The 21,230-nt window shown below is 42.1% G+C and overlaps 1 protein-coding gene across 1 annotated transcript; it reads left to right on the plus strand.

Annotated features, from left to right (window-relative positions):
* The first annotated feature begins 253 nt into the window (after nucleotides 1–253).
* Nucleotides 254–17,786, plus strand: nras (NRAS proto-oncogene, GTPase). Its single transcript, XM_062999120.1, has 5 exons — nucleotides 254–680; nucleotides 9,027–9,156; nucleotides 15,434–15,612; nucleotides 16,012–16,168; nucleotides 17,364–17,786. The coding sequence occupies exons 2-5, from the start codon at nucleotides 9,046–9,048 to the stop codon at nucleotides 17,481–17,483; spliced, it is 567 nt and encodes a 188-aa protein (XP_062855190.1). The 5' UTR covers nucleotides 254–680; nucleotides 9,027–9,045; the 3' UTR covers nucleotides 17,484–17,786.
* The last annotated feature ends 3,444 nt before the right edge of the window (nucleotides 17,787–21,230 follow it).

The raw sequence follows: 21,230 nt of genomic DNA on the forward strand, positions 1-21,230 counted from the left end.
CCCATGCAGTAATTATCCAATGGGAGGCTCTTACCTATTTGCTTAGTTAAATCCAGGTGGTGACCTTTTTTTGGCCAGGCAGTGTATAAGCATAGGTTACAAAGCATGAAATGAGAATTAAGGAACGTCAGCAGCACTGTTGTGTACTTCAGAGAGCGAGTCGTTGGGAAGCAGTCAAAATTGGTTCATAATATTTTAATACATGTTAAACGACGTGTTATTATTTAAAAAATGAAACCAGGGCTATTTGTAGATGCTCTGTTTAAGCATTATACTCCCAAATTTCAGTCTAGATTTGCTGCTGGACAAAGAACCGTTCAGGAGTCGACTCTTATTGATGAGCTGAGTCAATCTATGTGACTCACTGATAAAGTGCAGCCTGTTTCTGAGAGTTTGTAGCCAATCGCTGTTCACAAGGTGGGGTCTATCGGAATACGGGTGGGAAATAGGAACCAAACGAGCTGTGTGAAATCTGACCAGACCATTTTTTTACATAGAAACGAACCATGTTTTACAGTTAAATTATCGCTGTAATATTTACAATATAAATATTATTTATTTGTTTTAATTAAAAGGTACAAGTACTGCTAGGTAATAAGCGTGACATGGTTCTTGGTAGAAACAGTTACTAATTAGCATAGTTGCTAACAGACTAGCCGGGTGTGGATGAACCGCAGTGGGTGAGTTTGCCAGTTCTACAAGATTTATACTTCCGATTAGCATAATGCTAACGCTACTAAGTTCTAACTACGGGTTAAAGTGAATTGAAAACTTGTGATAAATATATAGTTCTTGAAATATATTCGCGTTTTAATAAACTTATATCTGATATTATTGTTTTCATTTGATTAAAACGAGTTAGTTTTTTAACTCCTGTGGTGACTTAGCTTACTTAGTTGCTTAGTAACTCAGGCTTCTCATTCATTACTTTAACTCACTGACATTTTAACGTTTAAATAAGATATTTAGCAAGTTTACACTGCCTTAAAACATATATAAGATTATTAAACTCAAGTAATGGATGACAAAGCTGCACCAGACCTTATAATAATCACTAGGCAGTTCATAATATTCTCACAATGATCATGGTGGCCAAATAAATCATTTTAATATTATACGTTCACCGAACACTTTATTAGATATACCTGTCTAACACCTACAGTCATTGGTCATTTTATAATATTTATTTATTTATTTATTAGGATCTTAACGTTATGTTTTACACACTTTGGTTACATTCATGACGGAAACAGTAGTTACTCATTACACAAGATTTATCAGTTCACCAGTTTAATGTCAAACACAGTCATGGACAATTTAGTATCTCCAATTCACCTCACTTGCACGTCTTTGGACTGTGGGGACAACAGGGAGAACATGCAAACTCCACACAGAAAGGATCCGGACCGGACGGCCCCACCCGGGTATCGAATTCAGGACCTTCCTGCTGTGAGGCGACAGTGCTACCCACTGAGCCACTGTGCTGCCCATTCATTTTATAAACACACGTTGCAACCGGAGCTGGATCTCGAGTACGTCGTATCGAATCCAGCTCTGCCTTACCGGCCGATGCTGGGCGGCTATATGAACAACGATTGGCCTGTTGTTCAGATGGGCGGGACTAAGGTCGGAAGTGGGTCTCTCTCTGTCAGAATGATGCGGTTACGACCTCTGCTGGCTGATTAGAGGCGCCTACACGGAGATGAGGAAGGAGTGCTCTTAGGGTGTGTCTCTCTGCACGCTACGCTAGGTGGCATGACGCTCATCAATGTGTGGGTGGCAAGATGCATAAGGCTTGCTGCTCATGTGTCGCAGGGGATGTGGGTTAGCTTCGATCTCCTCGGTCAGGGCAGGGATCGGCAGGGGCGGAAAGGAGGCGTGATGCAGATTGGGCAATTGGACGCGCTAAAGGGGGAGAAAAAGGGGAGAGAAAAAAAAACTACCCCTACCATACAGGTTAGCTTCTTTCATACAATGACTGTTGGCCATCTGTTGCCCCCTTCTGTACCTCATTTAAGATAAGATAATATAATATAATTCTTTATTAGTCCCACAGTGGGGAAATTCACAGTGTTGCAGCAGCAAAGGTATAGCAAGGCACTCAGTACAAAAAATAGACAAATTAACAGTACAAATGTATAACAATAGACAATTATCAATAAGAAAAGTAAAAAAAAAAACTCTGTTTTTTACAAATAGTTGCACAACTCTAAAATTGCACACGTTAAAAATGTTAAGAATGTTACATGATTAGTTTAAAGTGTGTGTGTACGCGATCGGTCTGGAGCAGTGCTGGTCGTATAATCTAACAGCAGCAGGAAGGAAGGACCTGCGATACCGCTCCTTCACACATTTGAGGTAAAGCAGCCTGTCGCTGAAGGAGCTGCCCAGTGCTGCCAGAGTCTCATGCATGGGGTGGGAGTCGTTCTCCAGCATGGATGCCAGCTTGGCTAACATCCTCCTGGGTCTAAGGGGCTTCCCAGGACAGAGCCGGCCCTCTTAATGAGTTTGTATATGAGTCTCTTCCTGTCTGCTGTAGAGATGCTGCTGCCCCAAAAGATGGCTGATGCCACCACTGTATCAAAGAAAGTCCTAAGGAGTGCCCCCCCACACACTCCAAATGACTGCAGTCTCCTAAGTAGGTAGAGTCTGCTCTGACCTTTTTTATAAAGTGCAGTAGTGGTAACTGACCAGTCCAGTTTGTTGTTGAGGTTAAATAAAATAATGGATGCCAATGCATTTACATAGTCTTGAAAAATCACAACACTGATGTATTGGTACAGGTGTATCAGCTGCAGCACACACTGTAATGATATTACCATGTTAGTGTCACTGCAGTGCTGTATATGGGCCACCACCCGAATAATATCTGGTTAGTGGGGGTTCCTTTCTATCGATAAATGTGGGTGACGATGTTAAAAGAGCAATAAATGGGCTACAGCCTGTAATTGTATACTTGCAAAGTTATTCGGCATGGTAGGTGTAGCTTGTATGATTGATGAATATACACCGATCAGCCATAACATTAAAACCACCTCCTGGTTTCTACACACACTGTCCTTTTTATCAGCTCCACTTACCATATAGAAACAATCAGTATCACTGCAGTGCTGAGATTGATCCACCACCTAAATAATACCTACTCTGTAGTGGTACTGTGGAGGTCCTGACCATTGAAGAACAGCATGAAAGGGGGCTAACAAAGCATGCAGAGAAACAGATAGACTACAGTCAGTAATTGTAGAACTACAAAGTGCTTCTATATGGTAAGTGGAGCTGATAAAATGGACAGTGAGTGTAGAAACAAGGAGGTGGTTTTGATGTTATGGCTGATCGGTGTATGACAACTGATGCATTTTATAATTCAGCCCACCTACCATCAATAAATTGTTGACTGGGCAAAGATCTAGGTGACAGCCTTAGTTCAGTAAAAAAAAAAAAAGTATTGTTTACTTAATACTAATCGGATTGTTAGCACGCAAGTACACATACTGTACTTTTGCTGTAGCACTAGTTTTGCTTATGTAGCATCATCCTACCAGTTAGGAGTAGAGATCAGTTTCTGATCCCACTCAAAAAGAACTTTCAAATGTCAAGTCAAATATGAGTGACACATTAAGCCAGAAGGAACACAAAATAATATGTAAATATACTGTCATTGCACCTGTCACATAAGTAGATCTTCTTATATAATCATAACATCTTATGGCTAAATTTGCTGCCACCTTAATTTATTCTTAGACTTTACGATGCTACATCAGCCCAGTGACAGAATGACAGAACTAATGTAACAAATCTGCAGCCCCAGTCCACCCATCCACCGACATTCCATAAATAGATTGAGGGGAGCATACAGTGTATCACAAAAGTGAGTACACCCCTCACATTTCTGCAAATATTTTATTATATCTTTTCATGGGACGACACTATAGAAATAAAACTTGGATCTAACATAGCGTAGTCAGTGTACAACTTGTATAGCAGTGTAGATTTACTGTCTTCTGAAAATAACTCAACACACAGCCATTAATGTCTAAATGGCTGGCAACATAAGTGAGTACACCCCACAGTGAACATGTCCAAATTGTGCCCAAAGTGTCAATATTTTGTGTGACCACCATTATTATCCAGCACTGCCTTAACCCTCCTGGGCATGGAATTCACCAGAGCTACACAGGTTGCTACTGGAATCCTCTTCCACTCCTCCATGATGACATCACGGAGCTGGTGGATGTTAGACACCTTGAACTCCTCCACCTTCCACTTGAGGATGCGCCACAGGTGCTCAATTGGGTTTAGTCCATCACCTTTACCTTCAGCTTCCTCAGCAAGGCAGTTGTCATCTTGGAGGTTGTGTTTGGGGTCGTTATCCTGTTGGAAAACTGCCATGAGGCCCAGTTTTCGAAGGGAGGGGATCATGCTCTGTTTCAGAATGTCACAGTACATGTTGGAATTCATGTTTCCCTCAATGAACTGCAGCTCCCCAGTGCCAGCAACACTCATGCAGCCCAAGACCATGATGCTACCACCACCATGCTTGACTGTAGGCAAGATACAGTTGTCTTGGTACTTCTCACCAGGGCGCCGCCACACATGCTGGACACCATCTGAGCCAAACAAGTTTATCTTGGTCTCGTCAGACCACAGGGCATTCCAGTAATCCATGTTCTTGGACTGCTTGTTTTCAGCAAACTGTTTGCTGGCTTTCTTGTGCGTCAGCTTCCTTCTGGGATGACGACCATGCAGATCGAGTTGATGCAGTGTGCAGTGTATGGTCTGAGCACTGACAGGCTGACCTCCCACATCTTTAACCTCTGCAGCAATGCTGGCAGCACTCATGTGTCTATTTTTTAAAGCCAACCTCTGGATATGACGCCGAACACGTGGACTCAACTTCTTTGGTCGACCCTGGCGAAGCCTGTTCCGAGTGGAACCTGTCCTGGAAAACCGCTGTATGACCTTGGCCACCATGCTGTAGCTCAGTTTCAGGGTGTTAGCAATCTTCTTATAGTCTAGGCCATCTTTGTGGAGAGCAACAATTCTATTTCTCACATCCTCAGAGAGTTCTTTGCCATGAGGTGCCATGTTGAATATCCAGTGGCCAGTATGAGAGAATTGTACCCAAAACACCAAATTTAACAGCCCTGCTCCCCATTTACACCTGGGACCTTGACACATGACACCAGGGAGGGACAACGACACATTTGGGCACAATTTGGACATGTTCACTGTGGGGTGTACTCACTTATGTTGCCAGCTATTTAGACATTAATGGCTGTGTGTTGAGTTATTTTCAGAAGACAGTAAATCTACACTGCTATACAAGCTGTACACTGACTACTCTAAGTTATATCCAAGTTTCATGTCTATAGTGTTGTGCCATGAAAAGATATAATGAAATATTTGCAGAAATGTGAGGGGTGTACTCACTTTTGTGATACACTGTACTTCATACCCTCAGTTTTTTCCCCTGTTTATGGTTTGTATAAGGCCAGTTAGATTAGTTTTTTGTTTTTTTTTACTTTTTATACATATTAGGGTATTTATTATCTTTCACATAAGCATATGAGGGATACGTTTAGGTGAAGCAGCATGCAGTTCATGTCCAGAATTTTGATAAACTTCTAGATATCTGTAATGTATATAAGTATTCTGTGTCATTTTTATACTTGCAGACCAGAATCAGTTTGGATTGAGAGTTTAGTAAATATGGCATATAGGTACATATAAGTGTAAAAGCTGGTAAGACAATGTGAGCCTAAAAATAGTGGCACTGTGTTAAATTCAGGTGAATTCCAGTGTGGACTGCAACCCTGTATTAGTTATGCTCTCAAGGGGCAGTACATCGGACAACATAACTGGTAGAGCGTGCCCAGTTGCTTTGTTTTAGAGAGACACATCCTTCCATAAATGTTCCTCTGAAGTCCATGGATATTTTAACAAGACAATGCCAGGCCTCTTTCTGTATGTGCTACAACAGTGTGGCCTTGTAGACAGTGTGTGTGTGCTTGATTGGCCTGGCTGCAGTCCAGATTTGTCTCCTATTGAAAATGTATGGTGCAGCATGAAAAGGAGAAGCGGAGGGCTGCGACCACAAACTGTTGAGTATAAAGCAAGAATAGACCAAAAAGTCACTTGCACAGTTCTTAAAGCATTAACAAGACTCATTAACAGGAAAGGTGATGGAACACCTTAAAGATGTCTCTATTACAATAATTTTGGAGAGTGTAGCATTAAATTGTAAATGTGTTTATATTTACAAAATATAATGACATTGATCAGTTAAAATATTGCAAATCTGCGAAGCAAAATTCTACTTTTATCAGTTCTGAAAGGGAAAAAAAGATTCAAAAGAATAAACAAATCACATATTCTCCTTTTTATTTTGTTTTACGAAACGTCCCAACTTTTCTGGACATGGGGTTTGTATTTTCATGAAATATACAGTGCCTTGCAAAAGTATTCAGCCCCCTTGAACTTTTCAACCTTTTGCCACATTTCAGGCTTCAAACATAACGATATGAAATTGTAATTTTTTGTGAAGAATCAACAACAAGTGGGACACAATCGTGAAGTGGAACGAAATTTATTGGATATTTTAAACTTTTTTTAGAAATAAAAAACTGAAAAGTGGGGCGTGCAATATTATTCAGCCCCCTTGCGTTAATACTTTGTAGCGCCACCTTTTGCTGCGATTACAGCTGCAAGTCGCTTGGGGTATGTCTCTATCAGTTTTGCACATCGAGAGACAGACATTTTTGCCCATTCTTCCTCGCAAAACAGCTCGAGCTCAGTGAGGTTGGATGGAGAGCGTTTGTGAACAGCAGTTTTCAGCTCTTTCCACAGATTCTCGATGGGATTCAGGTCTGGACTTTGACTTGGCCATTCTAACACCTGGATACGTTTATTTGTGAACCATTCCATTGTAGATTTTGCTTTATGTTTTGGTTCATTGTCTTGTTGGAAGATAAATCTCCGTCCCAGTCTCAGGTCTTTTGCAGACTGCAACAGGTTTTCTTCCAGAATGGTCCTGTATTTGGCTCCATCCATCTTCCCATCAATTTTAACCATCTTCCCTGTCCCTGCTGAAGAAAAGCAGGCCCAAACCATGATGCTGCCACCACCATGTTTGACAGTGGGGATGGTGTGTTCAGGGTGATGAGCTGTGTTGCTTTTACGCCAAACATAACGTTTTGCATTGTGGCCAAAAAGTTCGATTTTGGTTTCATCTGACCAGAGCACCTTCTTCCACATGTTTGGTGTGTCTCCCAGGTGACTTTTTATAGATATCTTTGAGAAATGGCTTTCTTCTTGCCACTCTTCCATAAAGGCCAGATTTGTGCAGTGTACGACTGATTGTGTCCTATGGACAGAGTCTCCCACCTCAGCTGTAGATCTCTGCAGTTCATTCAGAGTGATCATGGGCCTCTTGGCTGCATCTCTTATCAGTCTTCTCCTTGTTTGAGCTGAAAGTTTAGAGGGACGGCCGGGTCTTGGTAGATTTGCAGTGGTCTGATACTCCTTCCATTTCAATATGATCGCTTGCACAGTGCTCCTTGAGATGTTTAAAGCTTGGGAAATCTTTTTGTATCCAAATCCGGCTTTAAACTTCTCCACAACAGTATCTCGGACCTGCCTGGTGTGTTCCTTGGTCTTCATGATGCTCTCTGCGCTTTAAACAGAACTCTGAGACTATCACAGAGCAGGTGCATTTATACGGAGACTTGATTACACACAGGTGGATTCTATTTATCACCATCAGTCATTTAGGTCAACATTGGATCATTCAGAGATCCTCACTGAACTTCTGGAGTGAGTTTGCTGCACTGAAAGTAAAGGGGCTGAATAATATTGCACGCCCCACTTTTTAGTTTTTTATTTCTAAAAAAAGTTTAAAATATCCAATAAATTTCGTTCCACTTCACGATTGTGTCCCACTTGTTGTTGATTCTTCACAAAAAATTACAATTTCATATCGTTATGTTTGAAGCCTGAAATGTGGCAAAAGGTTGAAAAGTTCAAGGGGGCTGAATACTTTTGCAAGGCACTGTACATGCTCCCTGCATTAAATTCACCAGTGATAACTGCCTATAAAGCTAAAAACCGACTAGTCCTGAACTTATTAAACACTGTTCTGTACCATGTACTCTTGAGCCAAAAGTCTAGCTTGTTTTGATTTACCAGGCATCAAGGGGTTTTTTGTACTAGCAAACTATGACTGAAGTCGCACCTCTTTACTTTATGAAAACACTTAAATAGAAGCAACCCCTGCACTTACTAATCTGTCTTTCTGAAGAAAAACAAACAAAAATATCTTCTGTTCTACCTATACTGTAGATTTGTGTTTTTATGACTGTTGTCTATTTTTGTGTGTGGAAATATGTACTGAAGTTGTGTTTCTGTTGGTCACTCTGAATAAAAGCTGCCTGCTAAATGCTGTTAGATATATTTGAATACAAGATTGGTAATAGTTTTTTTTTTTCTATTTATTCATGCATTTTCTCCCGGTGTAGCGTAGTCAATTTGTCTTCCGCTGCTGTGGATCCCTGATTGCGTTCAAAGATGGTATATTGCTGCTCACATGCCCTCCGACGCGTGCACAGTCTTAGCGGACCCCTTTTTTTTACACCTGTGGTCTGCTTGAAGACCCCACCCACTTAGTCCGGTCTTTTCCCACACAGCAGACACTGTGGGCGATTTGTGTCTGCTGCAGGCACTGCCAGGTGTGCCGGCTAGATGGTGCCCAGCCGACCGGTTGCAGAGCCGAGATTCGAACCGGGCTAGAATCCACCACTGGCTAGAGTAAAGACGTCACTGTCAGCTGTGTCGGAGGAAGCAGGTGCGCGTCTGCAGCCCTTCTCGACCAACGTAGTGGCGGTTCTAGCAGCAGAGGAATTGTTCAGGGATTAGACAATTATAAATGACTAAATTAGGGGGAAAACAGGAATTTATATGAAAGAGTGCAAGTATATTGTAACCGTTGCTTATTTTCTGTTTCTGTTTCTCTTCTCCCCATGTTCTTTCAGGTAATACGGCGGCAGCAGGATGACCGAATATAAGCTGGTGGTGGTAGGAGCAGGTGGTGTTGGGAAGAGTGCACTCACCATACAGCTCATCCAGAATCACTTCGTAGATGAATATGACCCCACCATAGAGGTACGCCTTACATTACAGACAAACGTTATAAAGTAGCATTTGGGCGGAACAAAAGCTGAAACATCTGCTTCCTGCCACACCCAGACTGACATGTCTAGACTCTTTACTCAGTTCAACCTGTTTTAAGCTTTCCAAACCAGGGGCAGGACAGTAGCCTGGTTTTTATCTTAGGGGAAAATGGGGAAAAAGACTTTAGTTTTCCTTTGTGTTGTCAAATGTGAGCACATGTACAACAAATTCAGGGTTTTTTGAGAACTTTAAATACAATGCTTTAAGCTGCTATGATGCCATGGCACTGCTTTCTTCTTCCCGTCTCCCCTTTTAATCTGGTGCCTACTGCCCAGTCCATACCTCTGTAAGCCTGGGCAATTAGGGTCTGTTCGAAAACCTAGTGAGCTGCCTTGCTGTCTTACTACCTACCAGAGATGTTCACAAGTCACAAAATACGAGTCCGAGTCAAGTCACGAGTCAATAGGCTAGAGTCCGAGTCAAGTCACGAGTCAATAGGCTAGAGTCCGAGTCGAGTCATGAGTCAATATAATAAACACAAAACATATATTGGAAATGTAGCGTAGAAATATACAAATAATATGTAAGTTCAGATAAAAAACAGCAACAGATTAGCAACTGTATTTTGCCATTTTACTTCGTGCCTTTACTTTCCTAGGTACCAGTTAAACTGACGTTTTGTTACTTTTGCAAATCAAGGCACAGTGGCCAAAATCCAAAACACAGCAAAATATCCATAATCACTGCTTACCTTAGCTTATGTTGTTCCAGATGCTATTAAATGTATAACCGTGTGTCCCATTAGGAATAACCCGTTATTTTGTAAATGTGCTTACAATTAAAAACCTCCAAACTTTTCCCGGTTGTGAAGTAAAACACAAACTCGGTAGAAAGCCAATCAAGCGTTTCATTAACACATCTGTGTGACGCTGCAAACTAAATAAATGCAGATAACAGTATTTCTTACTAACAATTACAATCAGAAGGTCTGATTGGTTCAGAAAGCGTTTTATCAACCATTAGTGCCAATTCTGTAGGAGTGTTCCATTCACATTAGTTGTTACTGTGAAGTGCACTACATATTCCACCATTTTAAGTGAGATTCATATTCAAAGGAAGGAGCAGGGAGCGATGCTTCATCACTACGCTGGAAGCTGGCTGGAACATTTACCCATTGCGTGCGTTGCGGGTTAAGACGGCCGGAGCGTTATTAGAGAGCAGAAAATGACACGATCAGAATGATGTTGGATCATATATACAGGGTGGGCCATTTATATGGATACACCTAAATAAAATGGGAATGGTTGGTGATATTAACTTCCTGTTTGTGGCACATTAGTATATGGGAGGGGGGAAACTTTTCAAGATGGGTGGTGACCATGGTGGCCATTTTGAAGTCGGCCATTTTGGATCCAACTTTAGTTTTTTCAATGGGAAGAGGGTCATGTGACACATCAAACTTATTGAGAATTTCACAAGAAAAACAATGGTGTGCTTGGTTTTAACGTAACTTTATTCTTTCATGAGTTATTTACAAGCTTCTGACCTCTTATAAAATGTGTTCAAAGTGCTGCCCATTGTGTTGGATTGTCAATGCAACCCTCTTCTCCCACTCTTCACACACTGATAGCAACACCGCAGAAGAAATGCTAGCTTCTTGTGACCTGGCCACTATCCTGCAAGAAGAATGGCTTAAAATCCCTCTGACCACTGTGCAGGACTTGTATATGTCATTTCCAAGACGAATTGACGCTGTATTGGCCGCAAAAGGAGGCCCTACACCATACTAATAAATTATTGTGGTCTAAAACCAGGTGTTTCAGTTATTTTGTCCAACCCGGGTTGGTTCTGGTGGAAACAGGAGAGTTGAGGTGCACATTTAATTCTGCCGTGATTTGGGCAGCCGTGGTTTTATGTTTTTTGGATACAATCCGGGTTAGCACCCGAACATCCCTTTCAGACAGCTTCCTCTTGCGTCCACAGTTAATCCTGTTGGATGTGGTTTGTCCTTCTTGGTGGTATGCTGACATTACCCTGGATACCGTGGCTCTTGATACATCACAAAGACTTGCTGTCTTGGTCACAGATGCGCCAGCAAGACGTGCACCAACAATTTGTCCTCTTTTGAACTCTGGTGTGTCACCCATAATGTTGTGTGCATTGCAATATTTTGAGCAAAACTGTGCTCTTACCCTGCTAATTGAACCTTCACACTCTGCTCTTACTGGTGCAATGTGCAATTAATGAAGATTGGCCACCAGACTGGTCCAATTTAGCCATGAAACCTCCCACACTAAAATGACTGGGGTTTCAGTTATTTTGTCCAACCCCTGTGTATGTATATATATATATATATATATATATATATATATATATATATATATAAATATATATATATAAATATATTATAAATATATATACTGTGTGTATATATATATATATATATACAGTGTATCACAAAAGTGAGTACACCCCTCACATTTCTGCAGATATTTAAGTATATCTTTTCATGGGACAACACTGACAAAATGACACTTTGACACAATGAAAAGTAGTCTGTGTGCAGCTTATATAACAGTGTAAATTTATTCTTCCCTCAAAATAACTCAATATACAGCCATTAATGTCTAAACCACCGGCAACAAAAGTGAGTACACCCCTAAGAGACTACACCCCTAAATGTCCAAATTGAGCACTGCTTATCATTTTCCCTCCAAAATGTCATGTGATTTGTTAGTGTTACTAGGTCTCAGGTGTGCATAGGGAGCAGGTGTGTTCAATTTAGTAGTACAGCTCTCACACTCTCTCATACTGGTCACTGAAAGTTCCAACATGGCACCTCATGGCAAAGAACTCTCTGAGGATCTTAAAAGACGAATTGTTGCGCTACATGAAGATGGCCAAGGCTACAAGAAGATTGCCAACACCCTGAAAATGAGCTGCAGCACAGTGGCCAAGATTATCCAGCGTTTTAAAAGTGCAGGGTCCACTCAGAACAGACCTCGCGTTGGTCGTCCAAAGAAGCTGAGTGCACGTGCTCAGCGTCACATCCAACTGCTGTCTTTGAAAGCTAGGCGCAGGAGTGCTGTCAGCATTGCTGCAGAGATTGAAAAGGTGGGGGGTCAGCCTGTCAGTGCTCAGACCATACGCCGCACACTACATCAAATTGGTCTGCATGGCTGTCACCCCAGAAGGAAGCCTCTTCTGAAGTCTCTACACAAGAAAGCCCGCAAACAGTTTGCTGAAGACATGTCAACAAAGGACATGGATTACTGGAACCATGTCCTATGGTCTGATGAGACCAAGAATAATTTGTTTGGTTCAGATGGTCTCAAGCATGTGTGGCGGCAATCAGGTGAGGAGTACAAAGATAAGTGTGTCATGCCTACAGTCAAGCATGGTGGTGGGAATGCCATGGTCTGGGGCTGCATGAGTGCAGCAGGTGTTGGGGAGTTACATTTCATTGAGGGACACATGAACTCCAATATGTACTGTGAAATACTGAAGCAGAGCATGATCCCCTCCCTCCGGAAACTGGGTCGCAGGGCAGTGTTCCAGCATGATAATGACCCCAAACACACCTCTAAGACGACCACTGCTTTATTGAAGAGGCTGAGGGTAAAGGTGATGGACTGGCCAAGCATGTCTCCAGACCTAAACCCAATAGAACATCTTTGGGGCATCCTCAAGCGGAAGGTGGAGGAGCGCGAAGTCTCGAATATCCGCCAGCTCCGTGATGTCGTCATGGAGGAGTGGAAAAGCATTCCAGTGGCAACCTGTGAAGCTCTGGTAAACTCCATGCCCAGGAGAGTTAAGGCAGTTCTGGGAAATAATGGTGGCCACACAAAATATTGACACTTCAGGAACTTTCACTAAGGGGTGTACTCACTTTTGTTGCCGGTGGTTTAGACATTAATGGCTGTATATTGAGTTATTTTGAGGGAAGAAATAATTTACACTGTTATATAAGCTGCACACAGACTACTTTTCATTGTGTCAAAGTGTCATTTTGTCAGTGTTGTCCCATGAAAAGATATACTTAAATATCTGCAGAAATGTGAGGGGTGTACTCACTTTTGTGATACACTGTATATATATATATATATATATATATATATATATATATATATATATATATATACAGTGTATCACTCTCTCATACTGGTCACTGAAAGTTCCAACATGGCACCTCATGGCAAAGAACTCTCTGAGGATCTTAAAAGACAAATTGTTGCGCTACATGAAGATGGCCAAGGCTACAAGAAGATTGCCAACACCCTGAAACTGAGCTGCAGCACAGTGGCCAAGATCATCCAGCGTTTTAAAAGAGCAGGGTCCACTCAGAACAGACCTCGCGTTGGTCGTCCAAAGAAGCTAAGTGCACGTGCTCAGCGTCACATCCAACTGCTGTCTTTGAAAGATAGGCGCAGGAGTGCTGTCAGCATTGCTGCAGAGATTGAAAAGGTGGGGGGTCAGCCTGTCAGTGCTCAGACCATACGCCGCACACTACATCAAATTGGTCTGCATGGCTGTCACCCCAGAAGGAAGCCTCTTCTGAAGTCTCTACACAAGAAAGCCCACAAACAGTTTGCTGAAGACATGTCAACAAAGGACATGGATTACTGGAACCATGTCCTATGGTCTGATGAGACCAAGATTAATTTGTTTGGTTCAGATGTTCTCAAGCATGTGTGGCAGCAATCAGGTGAGGAGTACAAAGATAAGTGTGTCATGCCTACAGTCAAGCATGGTGGTGGGAATGCCATGGTCTGGGGCTGCATGAGTGCAGCAGGTGTTGGGGAGTTACATTTCATTGAGGGATGCATGAACTCCAATATGTACTGTGAAATACTGAAGCAGAGCATGATCCCCTCCCTCCGGAAACTGGGTCGCAGGGCAGTGTTCCAGCATGATAATGACCCCAAACACACCTCTAAGACGAGGTGATGGACTGGCCAAGCATGTCTCCAGACCTAAACCCAATAGAACATCTTTGGGGCATCCTCAAGCGGAAGGTGGAGGAGCGCAAAGTCTCGAATATCCGCCAGCTCTGTGATGTCGTCATGGAGGAGTGGAAAAGCATTCCAGTGGCAACCTGTGAAGCTCTGGTAAACTCCATGCCCAGGAGAGTTAAGGCAGTTCTGGGAAATAATGGTGGCCACACAAAATATTGACACTTCAGGAACTTTCACTAAGGGGTGTACTCACTTTTGTTGCCGGTGGTTTAGACATTAATGGCTGTATATTGAGTGATTTTGAGGGAAGAATAAATTTACACTGTTATATAAGCTGCACACAGACTACTTTTCATTGTGTCAAAGTGTCATTTTGTCAGTGTTGTCCCATGAAAAGATATACTTAAATATCTGAAGAAATGTGAGGGGTGTACTCACTTTTGTGATACACTGTATATATATATATATATATATATATATATATATATATATATATATACACACAGTATATATATTTATAATTGTCACATGTATTAATGTTGCTGGCTTTTGTTGTATGCAAGTCATTTTTTATGAGTCACAAGTCAAGTCAGAGTCATTTGAAACGAGTTCGAGTCGAGTCTGAAGTCGCTGTGTGTGCGACTTACGTGCGACTCCAACTCGAGTTGCAAACTCGAGTCCCCATCTCTGCTGCCTAAGTATAGAGGCAGCTGCTTAGGTATAGAAGATTCTAATAAGTCATCGACTTATAAGTCAGGTTATTCAAATGCATTACTTAGACAGCGATTCCATCTGTTTTTGCTTACTAAACTAACACTGTTAGCCTCATCCCATTCAAACCAATGGGATGAGGTGGCACAACGCACTAGCATGTCAACTAACATCTCCCACCATGTATGAAAAATGGCTACATTCGCTGACAAGCCCGAATTTGCAAATAAATGACACTTGTGCATGTTTATACAACTTAAAAATGAATGATAATTTATTTACGTTTTGAAAATAACTGTTCGTTGCTCCGCATTCATCCGCCATATTTTATATTTTTCTTGTGAGAAAAGCTGTGCCGCACTGAATGCTGGGATTGTCTTCACTGCTAAGGCAGCATCGGATGCTCCCTCGTTATTCTGTCAAAATTCCGTTCAAATTTAAGGTGCCTTATTAAACAGCATTTTAAGGCATCTAAGAATTCGAACAGCCTCTTTACACACAAGTTACACATAAGTGATAGACGATTGGGGTTCTACTTTAGCAGATATCATTTAGTAATTTTGGCTCACAATAACTTTGTTAAATGTATGAATTTTGCACAGGACTCCTACAGAAAGCAGGTTGTAATCGATGGTGAATCATGTCTGCTGGACATCCTGGACACAGCAGGACAAGAAGAGTACAGTGCCATGAGGGACCAGTATATGAGGACCGGAGAGGGCTTTCTTTGTGTGTTTGCCATCAATAACACCAAATCTTTTGCTGATGTGCATTTGTACCGGTAGGTAATTGCTATATTGTGTAACCACTTGCATAGAGACATATTCCAGCTTCTTTACATTCTGTTGTAAGCTTTCTTAAATTAAACATGAGAGGCCAAGAGCAGTCCCGGAGATCGCACTTGGCAGCTGCAGGAGACCCCATCTGACCTGCCCTCCCTCTAACACGTTCAATTGTGTTTGTGTGAATGCCTGGCCAGGTTCTGCTAAAATTTGAACTCAGGAGTTCAAACACTGCAGTGGTGTGCTAGCACGTTAGGCTATATTTAGTACCAATATTTCTGAGGTGTTATGAAAAGAGGAAGGTTGTTTATTTCCTGCATATTAGGTAGCTGTGTATGGAGGATTCTGCTGTCTGTAGGTTTTATGCAGTGTTTGCTTCTTTCCTTCTTTCCATTTAGGGAGCAGATCAAGCGAGTAAAAGACTCTGATGACGTGCCCATGGTTCTGGTTGGAAACAAATGTGATTTGGCCAAAACCGTTGACACCAAGCAGGCTCAGGAGCTAGCCAGGAGCTATGGCATCGAATTTGTTGAAACATCAGCCAAGACCAGACAGGTAAGCAAAAAAAAAAAAAAAAAAGATCAGCCATAACATTAAAACCACCTCCTTGTTTCTACACTCACTGTCCATTTTATCAGCTCCACTTACCATATAGAAGCACTTTGTAGTTCTACAATTACTGACTGTAGTCCATCTGTTTCTCTACATACCTTTTTAGCCTGCTTTCACCCTGTTCTTCAATAGTCAGGACTCTCCCAGGACCACCACAGAGCAGGTATTATTTAGGTGGTGGATCATTCTCAGCACTGCAGTGACAATGACATGGTGGTGGTGTGTTAGTGTGTGTTGTGCTGGTATGAGTGGATCAGACACAGCAGCGCTGCTGGAGTTTTTTTTTTTTTTTTTTTTTTTTTTTTTTCCTCTTCCTCTCTCTCTCTCTCCCCTTTTTCTCCCCCTTTTAGCGCATCAAATTATCCAATTTGCGTCGTGCTTCCTCTCTGCCCATGCCGAACTCTGCCCTGACCGAGAAGATCGAAGCTAACCCACATGCATTTTTTCACCTACACATTGACGAGTGTTGCGCCACCTAGCGTTGCATGCGGAGAGACACACCCTAAGAGCACTCCTACCTCATCTCTTGTGCAGGCGCCTCTAATCAGCCGGCAGAGGTTGTAACTGCACCATTCTGACAGAGAGAAACCCACTTCCGGCCCCTTGTCCCACCCCCCAACTGAACAACCGGCCAATCGTTGTTCATGTAGCTATTCAGCCTCGAGCCGGTAAGGCAGAGCTGGATTCGATACCATGTATCCGGAATACAGCTCTGGTTGCAGCGTGTGTCCAGCAGTGACAGTGAGGTGTTTAAAACTCCAGCAGCGCTGCTGTGTCTGATCCACTCATACCAGCACAACACACACTAACACACCATCACCATGTCAGTGTCACTGCAGTGCAGAGAATGATCCACCACCTAAATAATACCTACTCTGTAGTGGTCCTGGGAGAGTCCTGACCATTGAAGAACAGCTTGAAAGGGGCCTAACAAAGCATGCAGAGAAACAGATGGACTACAGTCAGTAATTGTATAACTACAAAGTGCTCCTATATGGTAAGTGGAGCTGATAAAATGGATAGTGAGTGTAGAAACAAGGAGGTGTTTTTAATGTTATGGCTGATCGGTGTATACTGATACTGACAAGATGAATACACATGATGCATACATTTAACTCTTGGGCATTTTTTGCTACAGGGGGTCGAGGATGCTTTTTACACCCTCGTCCGGGAGATTCGTCATTACCGCATGAAAAAGCTCAACAGCAGGGAGGACAGGAAACAGGGCTGCCTCGGAGTGTCCTGTGAAGTCATGTGATTAGGACGTCCTCCACCTCTCCGGAGAGCCTCGGAAGAGTATCAGCCAGCCGCAGAATACTTAGTGATTCATTTTGCATCACTAGTCAGTTATATAGTGTATAGATCAGTAGTGGAGTCTCCGAAGGGCTTCATGTGCTGGCTACAAGGGATCAATTCAAACCTGCTGTACCTGCTGTGATGGAAAAGTGGTGCCGTTTAAGTGACAGTAGGCCCTCTGATTATTTTAATTGATGTGCATTTATCTCATAAGTCATTACATGATGGAATCTTGCTTACTGCATTATTAAAAAATTGGACTTCATTTATACTGGACCTTAATCACTCAGTACTCAGGAATACTGTGAAGGCAAAAGTGCTTCTAATTTCTAGATGCCTTTTTGCCAAAGTTATTATAGATCAGAGTTGGCATCAGATTTTTATTCTTCTGTATATTCTTGCCGTTGTTTTTATTATTGTGCTTCCTTACTTATAGTAGCGTCTGTTGTCGTAATAGCGTGTATGAGCATCATGTGTTATATGGAGCCCATCATCACAACACGGTTTGGGTTGGCATTATTACTAACACATAAGCAGCATTGTTTGTGAAAATATCTCTGTACCCTTCGAGCATCTGGAGGATTCGAATCTAAGTGGTAGGTCAGAGCCAAAACATCTTTGACAGGCAGGGTTCAGTGTCGACCCGTGAAATGTTAGCAATTTCACACCAACTATTGAGGCAAGCATGTTGGTCACTGTAGGGCAACATGGCGATGTCAAGTGCAAGCAAGCTTTCGGCTGTTATAAACTGGGTCTCAAATCGCATACTGTACTCTAATACTATTTGCTTATATATGATCAAAAATTAGTGCATACTTGTAAGGGACATAAATGTAATATCTGCTTTAATATTTCATTGATTTCTGCAGCTGCTTAATTAGAACTCATACTATTTGTCTAAAAATATGTTCATTAATCTAACTTTTGTAGTTCAGTGTGGCTCTTCGGAAAACATGACAAATTCTCCTGGTCAGAATATAAGTACAGCATTTTTATTAACTGGTGGTGTAGAAAGTGCAATATTATTGAACTTCCTAATTTCCTCTCATCCACTGACAGTACATTTGGTGACTTTTCTCTGCCTATATAAGTAGGGCTAGTTTGATTGCACCCATTGACAGAAGGTTGTTAGAGAATAGTTTCATGTCTGGTAGCCTAAGCTTGCTTGACTGTAAACGGTGTTCCAACAACTCCTAATTCATGGTCATAAACAAATAAAATTTACATTTTCGGCATTTAGTAGACGCTTTTATCTTTGACAGTATATAGTCTAAGCAATGAAAGGGCCTTGCTCAAGGGCCCAACAGTGACAACCTGGCAGTGGTGGGGCTTGAACCAGTGGCTACATATTAAATAAATGGCCAATGTTTCTATTTCATGACATTGATAAGCACATGCATAAACCATAAATAATTGGACAAACAGGGGTTGCTCTAAAGGACATTCAGCAATTACTATGGATCCCAAAAATCTTAGTTAAATATTAAAGTTTTAAGCCGCCCAGGTGGCACAGCGGTAAAGTATGCTAGCACCAGAGTTGGGGTTTTCGAATACATCGTATCGAATCTCAGCTCTGCCATCTGACTGGGTTGGGCGGCTGCATGAACAGCGATTGGCTGTTGTTCAGGGTTAGGGGTAAAAAGTCGGATCATAGGTCCTCTTAGCTGGTGCAACTGCGGCCCCTGCTGGCTGACTGATGGCGCCTGCACAGGGCTGAGGAATAATGCTGATGGGGGTGTGGCCCTCCGTACACGGTGCCTGTCGGTGTATGGACTCGACTTGTGCAGGTGAAAAATGCAGTCTGTACTGACTGTACGTGCTGGAGGGGGCGTATGTCAGTTGAGAGGCGTCCTTAAGCGTCCTATATATAATATAATATAGTTTTAAAGTTATAGACATAAACTGCAAAATAGGCTCTAGATCACTCCTAGTCGTCTGCTAAAGCCTTTTTGATTATGGGCATAGACTGAACAGTAACTTTATTTGGTACAAAATGGGCTTTATTTGAGCTTTTTTCCTCTATTATATCCTAGTCTAATCATTCCAATTCCCAATTGTGAATCAGCTGTCGCTTGGACAACCCAAATTCGATCAAGAAGATCCACTTCCGCTTTTTACCCCCTGCCAGTAATGGGTTCCCATATCTGTGTTCGGCGCCTTGTGACCTGACACTCTGAAGTGGTGTGGTAGTGTTAGACCACTTCGCCACCCAAGTGCATTGGGCTTTGTTTCTTAATGTTTTGTTGGGAATCACAAAACATCAATATAATCAACAGTAGTATGTAGGTATGTGATCTGAGACTCATCTCTAGACTGTTTAGTGTGATACTGGCATCAGATCAGGCTTTACTGACCATTTACACTGGTTGGCTACGAAGTCTATCTTGTGTATGCCTGTACATAGTGACGATCAGGTATATCAGCCACCTTAAGATGTGGTAATTACAAATCTTGCGTAATTACATTAGAGAGCAGCAACGCTTGAGTTTTTTTTTATTTTATTTTTTTATTGGTACGTACCAGAATTAAAATTAGTTTAATTTGGATATTACTAATTACTGCAAAACAGGCTAGGTTCTTATTGTTTTTGTAATCTGGTCACATACTAATTACCACCTAATTCAAAAGCCTTTCTTTAAAGGGAATGTTCCAGTAATTTTGGTTAAATTACGTTGTCAAAACTCTTGTGTCCACTAACAGTTTGTGATTTTGTTCCAAGAAAATAAAACACAACAACCTGCACCCTTCAATTAATTGCAGTTTTCAACTGGCCGAGGCTTCTGTGATTTGCAGGTTCAGGTGTTTACTCCTTGCTTGCTTTTCCATTCACCAGGTTAACTAATGGCTCTGACCTTACTCACTCACTGTATTAACCGCTTATCCAATTAGGGTCGCTGGATGGGTGCTGGAGCCTATCCCAGCTTTTCAATGGGCGCAAGGCACACAGTAACACCCTGGATGGGGTGCCAATCCATCGCAGGGCAGACACACACACATACACACACCCATTCACCTATAGGGCAATTCAGTGTCTCCAATTAACCTGACTGCATGTTTTTTGGACTGTGGGAGGAAACCGGAGCTCCCGGAGGAATCCCACGCAGACACGGGGAGAACATGCAAACTCTGCACAGAAAGGACCCGGACCGCCCGGAGATCGAACCCAGGACCTTCTTGCTGTGAGGCGACAGTGCTAGCCACCGTGCTGCCCGGCTCGGACCTTTATATTAAAATTTTTGTGCCTTATTTGATTAAAAGTGTTGTTTTAAAAGAAGTTGATTAAATGGGACCCAGTAGGATCTATTGTGGGTGATCTGTTATGTTCTGAATATCACATCTGAGTGCCTTGTGCTTATTGTCCTGACTAGATGACGTCCTTTAAATGATAGTTTAGGAATGTTTGGTTAGTGTTTGGGAGCATTGGAATCTGTTGTGTGCTTGTAATGAGGCGCTCTGCTCCTGGGCCATAGCTCACTGTCATTCTGTTTGTGTTTAAATCTGGCAAAATATTCCATGCCTTTTTAAGTTTCCCACAAGGCATTTCTGGAAATATGATGCTCTTGTCATGACATTTGTTTCGAACTGTGCCTTGTTTTTAACAACTCAGATGCCAGTAGTGGTTTGTTGGTGCAGAAACACAAAAAAGACACCAGTAATCATGGCCTGGTGCGGACACATGCTTTTTTTTCGTAAATCTCTTTTTCCAAAT

The sequence above is a fragment of the Trichomycterus rosablanca genome, chromosome 7, assembly GCF_030014385.1.
Source record: "Trichomycterus rosablanca isolate fTriRos1 chromosome 7, fTriRos1.hap1, whole genome shotgun sequence".
Taxonomy (NCBI): domain Eukaryota; kingdom Metazoa; phylum Chordata; class Actinopteri; order Siluriformes; family Trichomycteridae; genus Trichomycterus; species Trichomycterus rosablanca.

What these genes read in the sequence shown, in the direction of transcription:
- nras (XM_062999120.1), top strand. Translation starts at nt 9,046, where the DNA reads ATGACCGAATATAAGCTGGTGGTGGTAGGAGCAGGTGGTGTTGGGAAG. An exon ending in AATATGACCCCACCATAGAG is followed by an intron (nt 9,157 to 15,433) that starts GTACGCCTTACA and finishes AATTTTGCACAG; the next exon opens with GACTCCTACAGAAAGCAGGT. An exon ending in CATCAGCCAAGACCAGACAG is followed by an intron (nt 16,169 to 17,363) that starts GTAAGCAAAAAA and finishes TTTTTGCTACAG; the next exon opens with GGGGTCGAGGATGCTTTTTA.